This window comes from Lipophrys pholis (assembly GCF_963383615.2).
Source record: "Lipophrys pholis genome assembly, chromosome: 2".
In the NCBI taxonomy this organism is placed as follows: domain Eukaryota; kingdom Metazoa; phylum Chordata; class Actinopteri; order Blenniiformes; family Blenniidae; genus Lipophrys; species Lipophrys pholis.
This window is the reverse complement of record NC_137636.1, coordinates 2409819-2429978: the sequence shown is the minus strand read 5'-3', so window position 1 is coordinate 2429978 and position 20160 is coordinate 2409819. Positions and strand designations below refer to the sequence as shown.

The following is a 20160-nucleotide window of genomic DNA, read 5'->3' as shown; positions in this document are numbered from 1 at the left end:
ACTTGTTCCAGAGCGAAAAAACTATTTTAAATATAAAACTAGAAAAGTACAAATTTTAAGCACACAATAATGTTAATAATAATAATAAAAAATGTTGTTTAATTTGATTAATGTTTGGCCTAACTCAATAAACACTAACAATGGGAGTACACCGACATTCATATGGACAGACGACCAAGTTGGATTGTTATTCCGGTCGAAGGAGAATATGGACTGGGAGTCATGACACTCTGGAGAACCATAGTTCTTAGTGTCCATCTACTGAGCATGTGCAGAAGAAGTATTTACTCCGGCTGTAGCAACATCTACACGGAGACCGCGCTGGAGCGTTTTTAGAAAGTTTCATTTTCTTCCGTTTACGTGGCGATGGAGTCGGAGCGTTTTCTGAAAGTTCCGGTTTAAAAAAGTTGAGTTTCCAGTGACTCTGAGCACCATTGTCGTGTGAACGGACACCCAAACCAATACGGAAGTTCTCCGTTTTCACTTGAAAACCTTCTGGTGTAAACGGGACCATAGATGTGAGGAAAATTCCACCTCTTTTTCTGAATGTCCAACATTTAATTGCAAAATCTATTTGGGAAAGGAGCTGCCTTTGGTACAAAAGTGCAGACGGCAAATACCCTGAGCACATTTGATAATAATTGTAATTACTCTGCCATTGTATTAATAGAAAAATTATTTTAAGGTGAGAAATATCAAATACTAGCACGATGATTTCATTAACTCAAATTGGACACATAAACTTTGTTCTTTTCATTGAATAAGTAATTCTAAATCTCATATATTGTTTGAATAGAAGGGTTCAGTCTGAATTGGCCCTCAGGTAGTCAGTGAGATATTTCCAGTGCTCCCAAAAGAGCAAAATTGTGTTTTGTTGCAGCACAATACTTCGTCATCCATTTGGATTTGCATGCAGCACTTCTATTTCTGTACAATAGTGGGGCTTCAAGGCACGCAGAAATAAATTTCCCCAGCTCTTTCAGAGAGACTGAGAATAACATTAGTATTCATTCAAAGGTGTGTTTCTGGTCACCTGGTGAGCTTGAGTCTAATATTCAGCTTCATCGTAGTGACAACTGGGCTAACGTCATGAAAAAGAAATGGCCAAAGTTCATGCAGGAACTGCTTTCAAGGTGAAAAGAACATGGATTTTAAGGAATTAATAGAAATCAAATTGATTAAAAAAAAAAAAAGTATGACCTTTGCTGCACTGACGTAGTGAAGTGGGTCTTTGAATGAGAAAATAAGCATCTCGGAGTAAAACAGGAGCAGAAAAATCCAGCAGCGATTTTCATCAAATCCATTTTCCTTGATTCGAATTGAAAACATTTGCTCCCATTGCTGTTTGCTCTAATGCACGTAGGTGTGAAGCTATTGTTTTCCGCTGCCCACATCAAAAGTCCTTGCATATACAATATTTCTGTGCGTCTCAGAGCGTGGTGTACTGAGTAATTGCATTTTACCGCGTCGCGTTGCACGACTGCAGACATCCGTGTGCTCGTCCACAAACAGAAACGTAAAGAACAAGAGCTTCCTCTACATGATTTTCATGGTTACTTAATTGTTTTCATGTAAAATCGCCTCCGCTGGATTAATATAATAATTAAATCTTTTAGTTAACAACAGTAATTTATGGTAAATCATAAAGAACAATAGTATTAAGTCACCCCATTCAGCTAATGGTGACCAACGTGTGAGTTATTTCTCACAGTTGAGCCCTGTGGAGTTATATTATGCATTCATGTTGGAATGTCAGAATACTTTTTTTTAATGCATTCTCAATTTGCAGTGGCAGTCTTATTTTTTTTATAAGGAGCACCTCAGCAATGCTTTAGATGCAGACCATGGTGGCAGGTTGTGTGTGTGTGTGTGTGTGTGTGTGTGTGTGTGTGTGTGTGTGTGTGTGTGTGTGTGTGTGTGTGTGTGTGTGTGTGTGTGTGTGTGTGTGTGTGTGTGTGTGATATTAAGAATATAGATAGTCGTAGAAAGAAAATAGAAATGGCTAATACTTTACAAAGTGTTCATGGTGAATACGTTTTGGAACAGTTCTTAAACAAATTAAAAGTAACATAATTAATTCAACAAGAAGATCTATCTATCTATCTATCTATCTATCTATCTATCTATCTATCTATCTATCTATCTATCTATCTAGCTATCTATCTATCTATCTATCTATCTATCTATCTATCTATCTATCTATCCTTCCATCTTTCCATCCTCATGGACACTTAGGTCAAAAAATAATTACTAATGATGATAAAACTTTACATCTGAAGCACTTCTGTAAACATTGTTACTTACTTTGTTTCAAAATATGAAGCTATTATAACTGAATTATAATACATTACATGGCTCGGCTGGTAGAGCGGTCATCTCCCAATCGGAAGGTTGCAGGTTCAATTCCCATCTCTGCCTGCCCACATGCCGAAGTGTCCTTGGGCAAGACACTGAACCCTGAACTGCCTGTGTGAATGCAGTGTGAGAGTGAGTGGTTGGTGGTGGTTGGAGGGGCCGATGGCGCAAAATGGCAGCCTCGCCTCCGTCAGTCTGCCCCATGGCAACTGTGGCTACTTCCGTAGTTTACCACCATCGAGTATGGAGGGAATGAATAATGTAATGTAAAGTGTCTTTGAGTGCCAAGACAAGCGCTTTATAAAACCAATGCATTATTATTATTATTAGAAATCTATTCCGGCCTCAGTAGGGGTGACCACTCCAGATAAAAACCCTGCCACTCCATCTGTGTTTCCAGCGGAGCATTTTATCGCATGACAGACGTAAGCAGACACAAAAGGACCAAACTAGAACGAACCCATAAAAGCCGGAGACACTGGACGCCGAACAAAAACAGGCGATTTGACGGGGGTGTCTGTGACAGGAAGAATTAGCAGCCACTGGGCTGAAAGTGAAGCAGATAACACTGGAGTGGATTCAGAGCAGCAGCAACACGAGCAGCAGCAGCAACACGAGGAGCAGCAACACAAGGAGCAGCAACACGAGCAGCAGCAACACGAGCAGCAGCAACACGAGGAGCAGCAACACGAGGAGCAGCAACACGAGCAGCAGAAACATGAGCAGCAGCAACACGAGCGGCAGCAGAAACACGAGCAGCAGCAGAAACACAAGGAGCAGCAACACAAGCAGCAGCAGCAACACGAGGAGCAGCAACACAAGGAGCAGCAACACGAGCAGCAGCAACACGAGCAGCAGCAACACGAGGAGCAGCAACACGAGGAGCAGCAACACGAGGAGCAGCAACACGAGCAGCAGAAACATGAGCAGCAGCAACACGAGCGGCAGCAGAAACACGAGTAGCAGCAGAAACACGAGGAGCAGCAACACAAGCAGCAGCAGCAACAGGAGGAGCAGCAACACGAGCAGCAGCAGCAACACGAGCAGCAGAACACACGAGCAGCAGCAACACGAGCAGCAGCAGCAACACGAGCAGCAGAACACACGAGCAGCAGCAACACGAGCAGCAGTAACACGAGCAGCAGCAGTAACACGAGCAGCAGCAGCAACACGAGGAGCAGCAACACGAGCAGCAGCAACACGAGCAGCAGCAGCAACACGAGCAGCAGAACACACGAGCAGCAGCAACACGAGCAGCAGCAGCAACACGAGCAGCAGTAACACGAGCAGCAGCAGCAACACGAGGAGCAGCAACCCGAGCGGCAGCAACACATGGTGGAGAGAGAGACGTTCGCTCTAAAAACTATTTTTGAAACTTTTAAACTTCTTGAGAAAAGCTAAACAGAATCTGGTGTGACTGTTCCTTCCTCTAGTGAACGAGTTCCTGCGCTCCGCTCAGTTTCTGTCTCAGCTGAAGACGAGCAGTGGAACCAGGCGTGCTGGGAAGCCTTTCGACCTGTTTACATGATGTGAAAACCTTCGTTGTGCTTTGGGTTTCTGTTTAACGGTGCTGAGTGACTGAAAACAAAACATTCTGAAATTGGCTGCCGAAGTGAAACTCCGTCTCCATGGAAACGGGGGGAAAACCCAACTTTTTGAAAACACTCTCTGGATGAGGAAACGCTGTCACTGCACATTTCAGAAAGTGAACCTCATATATTACGTAGAATCATTACACATAGACTGAAATTTTTCAAGCCTTTATTTTTTGTAAGTTTAATGATTATGGCTTACAGAAATGAACATACTTTTCAGAAACCTGACATTTGTGCTTAAAACATCCTTTTAAGGTTGGTCTTATGTGATATACAAATTTTCCGAGACACCGAATTTAAGGTTTTCATCATCTGTCAGTCATAATGATCAAAATGACATGAAATAAAATGTGCAATGAATCTATATAAAATAACAGTTTTACTTTCTGAAATGACTGACAAATAATATTGCACTTTTCCACGATATTCACAGTTTTTGAGATGTCTGTCCATATGAGTGTCTGTGTACTCCCATCGCTCGTGTTGTTCTCTGACTGTGTTTGTGGTTTTGTTACAAAAACAACAAACTCATGGCCCAACTTGCCAACTACACTTTCAGTGTTTCTGCCGTTTCCCTGCAAACGGGCATCGCTTTCAAAATGTTGCCATGTAAACACAAAACATTTGTGAAAGAAAAACGTGTTTTCGTTTTGAAGCGTTGTCATGTAAACGGAGCCTTACCCTCACTGAAACATCATGCAGGCCATTCATCCCAATGCTATTCTCATTATTGCTTTGTGTTCCACACATGATTAAATTAAATATATCCTTCCTCATTTATTCAAACCATACTTAGCGTGTTGGGCCACGAGTTGGTGCTGTGGGTTGTTGTTTTGTTGTGGAGACTTCCTGCAGATTTAGACTCGGAGATGAAGACTCTCTGCAGTTTGGGTGATGGGATAGAAAGAAAGAGGGAAAAGGGAAGGACAGTCAGACAGAATGTGAGGATTCAAACCAAGTGGACATGGAAGTCCTAACATTTCCAGCAGATCGCTCACTGTAAGTGAAAACACAATCTATTTACGTGAAAAAGGAATTCAGCCCACTTTATTCCGGATCTTAGACGAGTAAAACACACGTTATGTTCACCAGAGTTGCACTGTTGATTTGTTCGTACGGTGGATACTGATCCTGCTGCAGCTGGGATTCAAACCCCCATACTCAAGGTCAAGCCTTTACCTACAGTACAGCCACATTAAGTCTCTGCAATCGGCTGAAATATTCATTATTGTCTCGCATGTCATGTCGTCTTTGTTACGTCAATGACGCGTTTAGCAATATTGACATTGTTTTAACAGGATTTCATCTGAGTCTGACTCTCCCCCGTTCTGCTGTCATCGCTAATCACACACAGCAGCAGTATGCAACACGGAAATCACAACTGCACACTGTTGTTAGACTAATAAAAAAGGCTCTCATATCTAATATTTATGCGACTCATTCGACTCCATCTATTCTTCATTCGCGCTGCTTGGTCGTCTCATTTTGCAGATTCATGCTTGTGATTGTCTAAATCTAAACGGCTGCTTTGAAAAGGGCATCTTGATCAAACAATGTTAGGGCCATTAGTCTGATGCACAAACACTCCAGCCGCTTTTCCATTCATAACAATCCTCTGCATTATCTTCGAGACGCCAAATAATTCTGCTAGTTGAGATCCCTGCCTCTTGTCAAGTATGTGGGGCCAAACTTTCCTTCAAGTGAATTCAGATACAATGAAGGTTGAAGTTTTGAACGCAGAAGATCTGCTTTTTCTGTTCTGCTGTTGCAGATAATTCAAGGGACAATCAAAGATCCAAAAAAGGTAAAAACCCCATCACAAAGGTAAAAAGTAGAATAACAACAGAATACAGGGAACACATCACATGCTTAAATGAAGACATTTCACCATTTCATTTTCAACAACAGTGGCACATCTCCAAAAGATTGGGACAGGTCCACTATGAATATTTTCTTTATTATCAATAATTTGCTCCAGACATATCAAAATACACACGCAACTGCATATATATATATATATATATATTTATATACACAAAGAAATATGCATATACACACAAATCTATTCTAACCTGTCTGAAAAGGGGTAAGAAGAAGTTCTATGGTACTATAAAGCCAGACTATTCACAATATGTGCATCATGAATAACTCTGAACTGTATTTGAACTTGTCATGATAAAACCACATAAAGAGTCTTTCCAGAATCTGAAGCAGAGCTGAAGAAACTCCCCGATGCTTCTGCTGGTGAGACTGGAACTGTCTGTCCATGTTTGGCTTCCCTGTAATTTTCTGGCAAATGTGGTATCAGAAAGCAGGTTGTTGAAGCCATTCAGGGGCATGTGAGGGGGCGCCAGGGAAAAATATTGGGAATCACTGTTTGGTTTGTTTTCACAATTTATTCATCAAGTTCAACCTTTTCAGGAGGAAGGTTGAACAGATTTCACCATTTTTCTGGGATCTGAATCATGAATAACAAACAAAAAGTGGCGTTGTGAGATCGCGGGAAATGAACAACACACAAATATGTGCCGATGCTCCAAATGAAGGCGATGTTTATATCGGGGGTTCAAAACGTGGGGTCTGGGTTCGCTTAGGGGAGCGCCAGAGATCATGAGGGAGACAAAGCTTTGCCTGATCGCAGGTTGTCCAAATTCCGTGCCTGTTGACGCGACAATGCCACTGAAAACACAACTTTCTGAAAATGGGTCCCAAGGTGAATCTTTATGGAAATGCTCTACATAAATGCTGCTACTGCACATGTGCACCTCAACCACAGTAAATAACAGTTCTGCACATGCTCAGTAGATGAACAATAACAACAATGTTTTCCTCCGGACTGTCATGACTCCCCGTCCATATCCTCCTGGGACTTTGTACTTTTATTTTGACAGTCACTGTAACAACAATCCAACATTATCGTCCACCTGGTCTGTTCATACGAATGTCTGTGTGCTCTCATTGTTAATGTTTATAGAGTACTACACACGTATGTGTGCTTTAATAATGAAAACAACCAACAGTGCCAACTCCTCTTTATAGACTTTCCTAAATCATTTTCAGTAACTGGATTTTAAAATGTTGCTATTCTCTCTATATATGTATTTTAGCTCACTCTGTGATGTCACCTGCAGTTTTTACCAAACGCCTCCTCCAATATAATTTGATGCGTCTTTTTTTTTTTTTTTGATTTATCGTCCATAAATCTCTATTTTGTCAGCCAAGCAAAAATCCCCACCTAAATCCCACATGAGTCAGCTCGGTTGGGTAAAACCTGTTTATTTCCCTCAAGAACCGTTGTTATTAATCTTCATGCCCCTGATTCCTCATGATCCTCGGTGTCGTGCTGTCGTGAAAATTTGCTTCCCACTTTCCACGCGTCTCATTCTTTCTGAGCTCCGCATGTTCTTCAAAGACAGAAATGGAAAAAACTGCAGTGCAGTGTTTCTTTAAAGCATCTTAAAGGGAGGCCTTGTGATTAGCTTGTTAATTGAAGTACTGAAGACTGAACTTTACTTAGAGAAAATGTTCTAGTCCTAAGCGATGCACAATGGGGATGTGCTTTAATTCAAGCAAGAGTCCTATATCCTCAAGAGGTCATTGTGTGTCTTGTACTTATTTACTCAATGCAGGAAAGAAGAACAAAGTTTACCATTTCCTGCTGCCTCTCTTGCAGAAATAAAAAAAATGAATAAATAAAAAAACAACATAAGCCCACACAAGTGCATACAGGCCCCAGCCTGCTTTTCAAACCGCTCACAATTTTCTGAATCCAACAAAGACAAATAAAGAAATCTCATCAAAGGATTTGGAAGAACAATCAATATCTTGTCAGAAAAAGCAGGATATTGATCCACTCACTGAGATATATGCCATTCTAGGGAGATAGACTCAACTAATGATGACAATGATGAATATATCTATTTCATATAGCATTTCCTATTAAAAACTGCATTAACAAGCGCTACACAAGGACAAAAACAAGGGAAAGGAGAAAAGACCCAATGAAGACCATCAAGTTGATGAAAGTAATGATAGAAATGTAATTATAGTCTACATGAGAGAATTACATGACATATTGTAGCCTCCTTCGAAAAAGCTGTGCGCAATTTTTTCGTCCGTCTTTTTCAAAAAAATGACTGTCCAAATGACGGCTGGAGGCTCGCTGCCTAAAACTGCACTGAAATGGAGCAGCCGCTGGCTTTAACTGGCTAAACTGTCTTCAGCAGCCAAAATACTGCCTGTGGGGGGACGTGAGGTCAGGACTCTGCTGTGAAGGTGGAGACTGGCGGTGGTGGTGTGTTTGCGTCAATTAAAGTAAAAAGAAAAAAAAAAGAAACTTGAAGGAGCGGCTGCGAGGATTTAGGAATGACGGCCGGCCACTCTTAAATCAATGTAGGAAACACAGCACAAACATCTGTTCAGGAAATTATAAAACTCCACAGGTTACAGATAATTTTACTGCAAAAAAAAGGAAAATAAAAAATGAACTTGTAATTTAAAGAAATGATCTTTAAAAAATCTGAAACAAACTGAAAGATTAAGCTCCGTCACAGCAGAAGATTTTGTTTACATTCATAGGAACATTGCTGTTTGAAGTAAACTGAGATGTCATGACGATAAAGCCATCTCAAAATAAAACAGCTTTTTTTTCAGCCATTCTTATTTCAGAGCAGTCGTTGCCTCTCATTCTGCCCTTCTTGCACACCCGTGGTGGTAACGCTGCCATGGCTGTGCTTCTCTACTATCAGAAGCTTCTTGGCTTTCACTATGTTGCCCAAGGACACTTTGGCTTGGAGATGTGAGTAAATATCACCAGTTTGAACTCCTTCATGCCTATTTGAGCTGTAACGCTTCAATCAAACCTCCTAATAATGTCCAAGGAGCACAGGTTGTTGTTCAGGAGGCATCTTAAGTCTGAAAAATTAGCTTTCCCAAAATAGCATCGCGTTAAAAGCGCGACCGGGAAGGATTTTTGATTCTTGCATAAGCCAGATTTCTAGCAGGTAATTGGCTCGATATAATTTGCCAGTCTTGTGGAAACCATTTGGTATGCTCATACTGCTGCTCTGTGTGCGCTGCAGTTATGCTTGTAGCCTGTTCTGTCATTTAGTGGAGCTATTCAGGGGAGACTCATAACGCTGCTTTAAACAAGAGGAAGTAAGCCAACCTCCCGCCGCTTTACGGCCGCGTGAGGACCGGGTGGAGCACAGCGCACGGTGTGGAGCGCTCCTCATGTGCACGTCTGTCCGCTTATGTCCTTGTTTCACATTAGAAGAATCCATAAACTACTTTAGTCTATCTGCAAACCTTCAGCCTTAACAGAGATGGATTTCATCATGTTGCGCGTCATGTTTCTTTCCCCCGTTCTGTGTGTTTGTACGAGGACTTCAAAGCCGGCGCCAGCCCCGGGGTGCCGCTGCACATTTACTTTGTTTGTGTGCCGGGTCGTGTTGTTGACGTGTGAGAATGCGATGCTCGTGTGTGCATGAGTTCAGTGATGAATGACGGTGAGGTGTTTTGCTTTGTGTTGTCACAGTATTCTAATGGCAATCTACTTACAGATACTCGTGAAATTTTCTGCGGCGTGATTCATCTGAGTCTGTCCTTTTATTTGAAATATATGAAAGTGACAGCGCATTGTGGAAATGAGAAGCAGAACCGAGACATAAGCAAGATGAGCCACGTTCTCTATAAATACAATCGTTTCCCCTTTTTGTGTTCTGATGGATAAATGACGTGTTCGTGCAAAATATACAGTGAGCACACTCTGTGGGCAGAAGATTGTGTTTACATTTATAGGAATACTGCAGTTTGAATCAAAACCTTTTCTGGTGAAACTTCAACTTAAGGTTGGATCATGAATAAGCAGAGATGTGTGAATAAGGTTTAGGATTTTTAGGCCACGTTTACGCAGCGTTTCAAGTGAAAACCCATCGTTTTTGGGAGTTTTCGCGTTTACACGGCACGGATTTACAAACAATATCTGTTTACAAGGAAGTGGCTGAAACGCTGTAAATGGTACAGTTAGTACGCCAGGCTACGAGTCGTCTCTGTGTGTTGTTTTTGAAATGAAACCACACTCAGCAGAGGATATGTGATAAACACTAACAATGGTGAGTTATTCTGGGTGACTCTCAACTATGAAACTACAAAGTCCCAAGTTCCTTGCATCTTTTCTAGTTTATTATAATTTTTTGGGGATTCATGAAGAAATCATAACAAAAACAGCACGAGAGAAAACTGAACGGTGTATTTTTTTCTCAAAATATGTTCATTATAAACGTATTTGAACCGACATTTGAAAACCATGAAATAAGCAATAGTGCAAAAAAAAACTAAAGTATAACAACTGTGACTCAGAGCAAACGTTCAAAAACGTCCACAGATCTTTGGATCTGAAAACCAGTGTTGAACACTTTCAGTTTCAAGTGAAAACACGTTTTGTAGTTAGATTTTCTCTCATAGTCTAAAACATTTGATTTGTATTGGGGACTTCTACTGGACACACGATGCCACAGCGAGTCATGAGTCAGTCCACAGAAGAATACTGCAGCGTTGACACTGGCCTGTATTTGCACCATGGCCTCAAAAACATAGGAATACATCAAAAGCAGAGAAGCAGAGAAGAGTTAACTTAACTGAGGGTTAAGAGAGAGATTGGACAGTGACCTCTCCGCTTCAGTGTCTTCCATCATAAAAAATGGAGATGCTGAGGAAGCGTTTTCAGATTTATCCACTCGGGGAGCCCGTTTAAAAAAATGATGTCTTGAAAAACGCAGGTGGGTGGAACATCTTAACCTGCCTCCATCCGGACAGACACCAAATTGGCGTCTGTTTTTTTTTCTTTTTTTTTTTTTTTGTGGACTGGTGATATCTCCGAATAGAATCCTGCTTTTCCTCGATGTCAGCTGGGATTGACTCCGGCGCCACGCAACCCTGAGTTGGATAAAGAACCGCTGAAGATGGATGGATCTGAAAATTCTCACCCATTATTCAAGAAAATAGCTAATGCTCAGTGAGCAGGACAGAGAATGATGGACTTCATGGTGACCTGTCTAGGGTATACTCTTCCTCTAAGATAACCCCCCCCACCCCCCCCGACACTCTTTTCGAAGAAAGGCAGTATAGAAGATGGATGGAAGGATGAATTTGTGGTACCTTAGTGACTCTATCCACGTAACATTTTTCTCTGGCAGAAAACCATTGATCTGCCAGGGGAGCTGTATAGTGCACAAATGAAAAAAGAAAAAAAAAACTAAGAGTAAATACAGCACATGTTTTCTTCCAGTCGGAGGTTGAGGGCTACTTCTGCTCAAACACGATCAAAGAGGAGCAAGATACACAATGACTTTGTGTGATGTTACAAACGGCCGTAGCTGTTTCGCCATCTTCTAGTTGGACAAGAAAATAAAGCTCAACATGGATGAGTCATAACCGATCTGTCTGTTTAGTTCTTCCTTTGAACCACTTTATTAAGACCACCAGGTGTGCAGCGCCGCATTATGCAGTAATGTAATACAACTCATTATGTAATAACTTGTTCCATATTGCAACAGTTACTACAAAATGTGGGTGTTCCACTGTTTTTCAAAAGAAAATTTCATAATTTGGTGCATTATGAAAAAAAAATGTAGGTTCCATGTTTAATAATGAGAAAAAGTTACGATTCAGTTGGACGAGAATTCTATGTCCCTCTTTGCTTTTGCTCACGTCCTGCAAACGCAGCAGTGGTAGAACGCGTCGCTCTAAATCAGCTTGAACCTTTTACATAAGCTGCCATTGTGACCGGTAGATTTTTAAAGTTAACAGCCGAGCAGTATTTCTACCAGCACTTCTACTTTCTTGAAGAAATGAAACCAGATTGTAAATGCCACCGAGTGCATTTAATCATTTAACCTGCATTTTGTAGTAACTGGTGCAATATGGAACAAAATGCGACAATGTTTATATTGAAAACTTTATTACAAAATGAAGCATTATTACAAGATGAGTCCAAAATTTATTACATTATTATATATTGCACCTTTATTACATAATGCGGCTCCTCAAGGTGCTTTCACATCCACTCAAAATCCATCCTTCCATCCATCCATCACTCCATCCAACCATCCCTCCATCTGACCATCCTACCATCTCTCCATCCTAACATCCCTCCATCCCACCATCCATCCATCTGACCATCCTACCATCTCTCCATCCTACCATCCCTCCATCTGACCATCCTACCATCCCTCCATCCTACCATCCCTCCATCCTACCATCCGACCATCCTACCATCCTACCATTCGACCATCCCTCCATCCCACCATCCTACCATCCGACCATCCTACCATCCCTCCATCCTACCATCCTACCATCCTACCATTCGACCATCCCTCCATCCCACCATCCTACCATCCGACCATCCTACCATCCCTCCATCCTACCATCCTACCATTCGACCATCCCTCCATCCTACCATCCGACCATCCTACCATCCCTCCATCCGACCATCCCTCCATCCGACCATCCCTCCATCCTACCATCCCTCCATCTTACCATCCCTCCATCCTACCATCCTACCATCCCTCCATCCGACCATCCCTCCATCTTACCATCCTACCATCCCTCCATCCTACCATCCCTCCATCCTACCATCCCTCCATCCTACCATCCTACCATCCCTCCATCCGACCATCCGACCATCCTACCATCCGACCATCCGACCATCCTACCATCCGACCATCCGACCATCCTACCATCCTACCATCCCTCCATCCTACCATCCGACCATCCTACCATCCTACCATCTCTCCTGCACTGAGGGCTAAAGGCAGGTCACAGCCTCGACAGGCCAACAGTCCATCACTGGACTAACGCCGAGTGACACACAATTACACACCTTCACACCTACAGGCAATCCTGAGTTCACTCTCTTCTTAATGAGAGCAATTCAAAAAAAGATCCTGGGGCTGAGAAAAAAAAATGCAACGTAGACACGGGCCGTAATAGTAAACACCATTACTGGTATGTCAAGGAGTGCTGCGGGTCTAAAATCCCCAGCTTGATGGCTGGCGAGCGTCTGCATGCAGTTTCAAAGGAGAGGTAGGATACGAAGATTGGAGACATGTTTCTCTGTTTAAAAAAAAAAAATTACATTCAGGCTCCATCTGCTCTGTTGTGGTTTTCTTTTGTAGTTCAAATATTGATCAGTCAGATTTCAGTGGGCTTGAATTGCACACAGGAATATAATCTGTTTGGAAAACGAAAAAAAGTGTGAAACATCAGTTAACTCACAATGACTCACCTGTTTTTTTTAAGCTTTCCCAATTACTTTGGCTGCAGGTGCCTGTTCATAGAGACTGAACTAGTATCTGATGGTTTGTGAGATTAATCAGACTGTGAACAACCAGCTCGCAGTGCAGTGCAGAGCCGGCACACATCTGGTGGCTGCAGAAGCTGAAATATTAACTATTGTCCCTGAAACTGGGCTGTAGCAGAGAATGTGGGGCGACATGATGGCAGGTCATTGACTCTGTGAATGAAGGTAAACTCTGTGTTTTCAAAGAGTGGGGTTATGAACACAGAGTCTAAAACAGAGCAAACGCTCACCCCGGTGTCTTATGTCAAATATAATTTTGGGATCACGGGATCATAGTGGGAAGTGTCTTGTTTTTACCATGTTAGACAAAGAAGAGCAACGAAGACGCTGCTTTCATGATGGAACGAAGCATTTCCTCAGCTGGCTTCTGACGACTTTTATAAACAGACTTACAGGTTTTCTGTGTTGTACCTCTTGACTTGCTTTTCTTTTCCCTACAGCTTTGGCTGTGACAGATTATCTCCCATATTGTAGTTTTCTACTTTTTTTTAACAGTCTCCTCCAAATGATGAGACAAGTATTGGTAACTGTTAAATATTTCATTATCTTATTTTTTTGGTTCGACACTTAGAATCAGGTTCATTTCTAAAATTGTGCAGATTATCAAGTGTTACCATCCACTTAGTCTAATTTGTTAATTTCTTGAAAGATTCATCAAATATTAAGAGGAAAAGCTAAAATGCTGAGAAAGAGAATCCCCCTGACCCCAACATGTGCCCCCCACCCAGAAGCTCCCCAGTACAGATCCGCCTCCATACATTGAAAACTATTGCTTTGGAGAATTTGGCACTTGCAAGAGAAATTCAAATAAATAAAAGAAAAGACAATTTTCTCCAACAGGTTTTGTGATTTTCTACCACCCAGGAAATCATTTTTGCGTTTCCCCCTCCCCCCTGTACTATTAAAGGTCTTGTTGAAGTGCAATCCCATAACCTGCACAAACCTACTTCATACAACATATATAATCTACAACCAAAGAATTACACTGCAGTACAAGACATTTTCACCTTATAAAACCTTACAATATTGTTTAAAATGATGGCTCCTATTAACTATTTTACCTTTTTACCATGACATATTTGTGCAGTTGTTTTATCACTTGTCAATAGGTCTTGGTTTTGCTCAGTAGCATTTTCCAAGAAAAGCTTATTCGCCCAACAGTCTCAACAGTGTCAGCCAGTAAATCTGAGAGGCTACTGCCGCCGCCGCTGCCGCCGCCGCGGTATGACAAAAATACACACAAGACACAAAACAGAAATCCATTAAATACTTGATGAAGCCGTGAATAAAGTCTGTACCTCGGACGCTTTGACACATCCCAGTGGAGCCATGAAGCCAGTGACCCAGATGGCTGCCCGGGTTGTGGGGAGCATGCTGTTCCTGCGTGAAAGTCAGCAGCAGCGAGCTCCTCCACCTTTTCCTATACTTTAGGTCAGTTGTTTGTTGTGTTGGAATCCGTGCCTGGTGCAGCTTCACAGATATTGTCTGACCCAAGTTCAGGTCCAAAGGGAATTAAGGGGGAAGGGGAACATGACTGAAGCCAAGCGTGCAGAGCGCAGCCTGGGTTGTGCGCAAGAGACAAGCCTTGCATGTGGGATGAGATCCGGGCGAGGAGGAGGAGGAAGAGGAGGAGGAGGAAGAGGAGGAGGAGGAGGAGGAGGAGGATGAACTAGCACAAGTGCAGCAGGCTCCCCGGCGCTGCTATGTTAACAGCACCAGCCAGGTTTACATGCATGCTGCGTGTGTGCGTTATCTGTTAGGATGGGAGGGTGTGATTGGCGTGCGAAAGAGAGGAGGATGCAGCTGAGGGACACTGATTGGCTGTGCCGGCTTGCAGGGTGTCGCCAGAATATGAATGACTGCTCTTCCCTTTCGCGCTGCCAGGTTTTGGGGACAGATACCGAGGAGAGGATGGGGTGTTTGTGATAGTGCATGCAGAGAGGGGGAGAGCATCAGAGCTTGTGAGAGAGGAGACGAAAGAAAAGGGGAGGGCAGAGGGAGAGAGAGAGAGAGAGAGAGAGAGAGAGAGAGAGAGAACAGGAGCTTGTGAGGAGAAAGAGGGAGGGTGCTTGAGGCAGCAAGGCTGGACTACCGCTCAAACACTGCAGTCTTTCTTTTGCTTCTCTGAGGAAACTGTCTTTCTCTTCCTTCTGCCCGTCTCTCCTTCTTTGCTCCCTCTTTTTGGCCATGACCCCGGTGGACACCCTGATTTCTCTGCCCACCTAGAGAAGAGGAGAGAGCGCTGTAGCGGAGGAGAGAGAGACACGAGAGGAGGGGGACACCGCACACTTTTCCTCACTGATGAGAGTCTGGAAATTAATTAACCGCCGTCAGCTCAGAGGGGAGACGAAGAGGGGGCTGAGAGCATGGACTGCTAGATGTGTGAGGAGTAGGCTGTGGAGAGTCGCAGGGTAAAGCCCCAGACACTTTTCAGAGACAAAAGGGACAAGTTAGGGCAGACAGTTTTCAGGAGAAAAAAAAAAAAAAAAAACGAGAAGAGAAAATTGAGAAAGGCTGGAATTCCATGGAGAGATAATTCAATTCCGGACACCCGAGAAACATCCGCTCACAAGCATCATCCATCCTCCCATGCTTCTTTCCAACGCTCCTCTCACACTCATAACTCCATCCTTCCCTCTCATCTCATCTCATTCTTCTTCTTTATTTTTGCATGTCAGCAAAAGCACATCGAGAGCTACAACCACTCTCTCAACACTCCAGTGAGACCCGAGCGTAGCTTTTCATCCTCAGCGGATGTGTGATCTATTACTGAGTAAAAGAAGTTGATTGGTCCGAGCAAAGGGTGCCATTACTTTTCCGGGCCGGGAGCACCTGCTCGGGAATTTCTCATGAGACCAGGTAGGACGTTTCTGGATCGTTTTCGCCTTCCTCCCCGAGCAGCTGGAGGGGTTGAGCTCTCTGCTCGTTTACCTGATTGAACTGTTATGAGATGAAACTGCGAGCCAGCTTATCTCACAAAGCATGACACCTTTGTTTGAGGGATTACGAAGAGAGGGAAAGGGATGTGCAGGTGTGTATGTGTATATTGGGATTATGTCCTAAATACACAGAATTACACAGGTGTTGCAGCAGGATTATCCAAAGTCTGGCAGTAAAAAAAAATAAAAAATTTAAAGGACTTGAAGTCAAGTGAAGGGGGAGCTCCATATCTGTGAAAGATTAACTCAGATCAGGTGCTATCACACTTTAAGTAGAACTCAACCTGCAGCCCCAGGGTTTGTGAGGGACCATGACTTTTTGAGCTGAACCTGGGATAGGTTAGCGGCAGAAGAAACCGTCTCTCAGCACCTCTGTGGAATAACCTCCTGGTCCTCCGATTGTGAACTTTGCTCTGATCCAAAGTATTAAGAGGGACTATTAAAGACTCTCCATAATGAGACGCTCCAGCACAGACGAGACTCCGTACCGGCGAAGTCCTTCTCTGGACAGCAAACCGGACACGCCGCCGTTCACTTCTGGGTTTCACCGCTTCAGCGGGGAGTTTGAGTACAAGCGGCCGCCCTTTGCCTTCGGCTTCCACACGACTAAGGGGCCGCAGACGCCAAAGGGGCGCTACGCCCAGGGGAAGAAGTATGTGGTGTTTTACCTGGACCTCTCCTTCATATTCCTCCTAGAACTGCGGCGCTGCAGGATGGCTGAGGGTTGCATGATGGCCCTGCGATATGGAATGGTCTTCTTCAACCTCCTCTTCTGGGTGAGTTTTTATTTATTTCAAAAATCATCACGAGTGTGTGTGCGAGCGACTTTATGAAGGACCCTGCTTGCCAGACAAAGATGCTTGGATTTTCTTGACTTCTTCATGTTGGTGCCTGTGTTGCTGAGATTCCTGTGATCTTGTTGAGACGTAGCCTTGCTGAGTGTGTGAGTGATGCCCGTGGAGTGAGGAGGGGGCCAGTGTGAGAAAGAGATCATGCATTTAGATTGTGTGTACAAAACGCACTGTGTGGGTGAGCAAAGCTTTTTTTTTTTTTTTTCTGTTCCCCATGCAGTACTTGAAGTGTGGGTGTACACTGCATTGTTTTCTGTGTTGAGCCGCGGCACATTTGGAGCTCGTATTGTGCAGACGCTCGCTAATCACAGTGCTGCCGTTGCGCTGTAATTCCTCACCTACCTCCGCTTCACCCTCCCTCCTGCTCGGCGGTACTTCTCAGTCAATCAAAGCATCTGCCGTCAATCTGGCTGATCATATCTGTTTACCGTGGGGACTGCTGAGCCGCCTCCGTCAGTCCCACCCCGATAGCCCCACAGCAGATCACCTTCATTCACTATGTGAAGCCTGTCATGTTCTTAAGCTGTGCTCCATATTTAAAGATCCTATTTTCTTTTTTTCCTGCCACATCTTCCACTGTGCAATCTGTTGCAACTTGTCATTGAGTTTTGAAGGAAACACGTCCTCTGTGGTTACCTTCACGGAATTACTTTGATTTGTCATACGCCACTTCTTACTGGTACCAGAAGGAAATGAGGACGTGCAGATCGAAATGCAATCTAGCCGCCAAAATGCAATCTCAGCCCAGGAAAGAGTGACCTCTTCACCCCTACATCTCCCGTCTGCTATAAACTGCTGTCAAAGAGGGGTCGCGCTGTTTGTCATTAGTGTGTGTGTGTTGCTCTAGGCAGATAAATAATGACGGCTTGACCATGACGAGGTAAAGGGTCTCTCCTGCTGGAGGGCCAATCATAGTACAATCCTGCAGGTGAGAACAGAGGAGCTCCTTCAATCTCACATCCATCTTTGTAAAAAAAAATGTAATAAAATGCACGGGGTAAAGCAGCAGCAGTTTCAAAGCTGTTACATACAAGCCGGTTCATCCACAGCCAGACTTTTCAGATCCAATCTAAAATCTGCATATTCAACGGAGTATAGCCTCAATGTTCTCAGTACAGTAACGAGACCAGCAATAGATTATATTTTCACCAGCTTTAGGGAAAAAGGCATCGTAGAGCAACTGTCTCTGAAAGTAAGACAATTGCAAGTGACTGCTCAGTTACAATTAGTGAAGTGTGCATTCATTGCAACTTTAATCGTTTGTGAAAACAGCTGCTGTCGCTCTGGTGAGCGCAGTTAGCTTCATAACCTTAGCCTGCTTCCACATTATCAGTGAAGTATGGATGTACTTCAAATGCATAGTAACTTTACCTTTACAAGAGCATCCTGCAGATTGATAGTTTATTTCAGTTGTTTTGTTGTTTCTCTCAAGGATAGATGTTAAATCAGGTTTTGTATTCCAGTTGAGAAGAGCCAGCAGTTGAAGTTACAGGACTTAAAAATGCTATTTCACTCCAGATTTGACAGCAACGCTAATGCGCCACATCAATCAACCCTTTATATCATACAGTTATGGAAACGTCTGTTATTCTGTGCTTTTGTTGTAGATGCTATTCTCTCCTGCTCCCAGTTCCAACTGCATTATGTCATCCAGTATCTTTAATGTACGCCGGCTTCAAACATACATTAGCTTCCTTTCATTAGAGCTGTCTGTCTGCATGTCGGCACTTTATCTCAACGGTTCTCTCGCATTGTTTTGTAACAAGTAAATGAAATGAAGTTCTGCAGGTTTGTCAATAGTTGCATTCTCTGATTTTGGCGTGCAGGCAATGATGTGTGTGCAGTTAAAATACCAGATTTTGCTGCTGACTGACGCAATCAAACCTGAACATGTGTGCAGCACCATTCTCTTTGAGCTGATTCAGTCTGTACACTGACCAACACAGCTGATATTCTACAGCAACACTCCAGCGATGCAGCTACCTTTATGTACAACGTTCTCCACAAAAACTCCACAGTGTGAGAGACTTCATCTATCCATTGGTTTAGCTGTATTAGTGTCGTATACATGTAGGTAGTCCATCTCAGCAGGGTCTTCTTGTTACTTCACTTCAAAAACAAGTGAGTTTTGCACAACTGCTGAAGTACTACTCTTGAAACTGACTGATTATATTAGACATTTGAGTTCATGTTCCACATACACTCCAATTTCATCTCGAGTGGGCCGGGCTGGTAGAATAGTGCCACAATAACCTTTGAATTTAAACTTTAAGCTTTTTCTTTGTTATGAAGCAGAGTATATGTGATGAAAATACTGATATCTTCACAAAAAAACTAAGAATTTCTACAGAAAATGACTGACATGAAGCCAATTTTACTGAAACCTTCTGGTGCAAAACGCAGTGAAATGTCCAAAAGACTTCTCCTATAGCTGTTGAATTATGCATGAATTTACAACCTCACCCAGACACCAGGACTTTGAGGTTAGTTTTATAACTACGAGGCAGCGAGCCTTCATGGTAGCAGCACTGAAATTTCAGCTCAGGCTTCAGTGTTGGGTTGCGACAACGACTGTGCAACACAGATGATGACGGGAGACAACAAAAGTAACGCACGTCTAACTTAAACAAAATCTTTTTAAAGAGAAGGAGCATATGAGAGTTTGTATCCTGAGTGAAATAAAACTGATAAACAGCTCTCACCTCCAGTAATATGTATATTAGCGAGAGCCACCATTTCCACTGGGAATAAACTGAAACACGAAATCAATCTAACATTCCTCACAGTGTCACATGCTTCAAAAGTGATGATTGGGTGTATTTCTAAGAACACTGTTGGTATATTCTTATGCTGCCAAACACTTTGAGTGACCAGCCATCCAGAGGCGTTGCAGCTTCTGCGCAGCGACAAATTGATCCGTCCAGGAAATCACTTCTTAATGTAGCGTTTTTGCTGATTTGTCAAACTCATAAAGTAGAACGTGGAGTGGGTGGTGCTGAAGTGGGTGGTGCTGATGTTTCCATTTCCGCAGCTTTTTCACCACATTAATTTACCTCAAT

At 43.0% G+C, this 20160-nt stretch overlaps 1 protein-coding gene across 3 annotated transcripts in view; it reads left to right on the top strand.

Moving 5' to 3' along the window:
- tspan4a (tetraspanin 4a) overlaps positions 1–20160 on the top strand; it is a gene marked incomplete at its 5' end in the record, with an annotated part of 270648 nt that overhangs the window by 69625 nt on the left and 180863 nt on the right. For 2 of the 3 annotated variants that reach the window (XM_080458286.1, XM_080458285.1), the window contains one exon: positions 16947–17026. In XM_080458286.1, the coding sequence (XP_080314412.1) occupies positions 16964–17026 (63 nt within the window). Of the gene's footprint in view, positions 1–16705; positions 17027–20160 lie in introns of those variants that run through there. The other variant, XM_080458284.1, reaches the window with a different exon arrangement.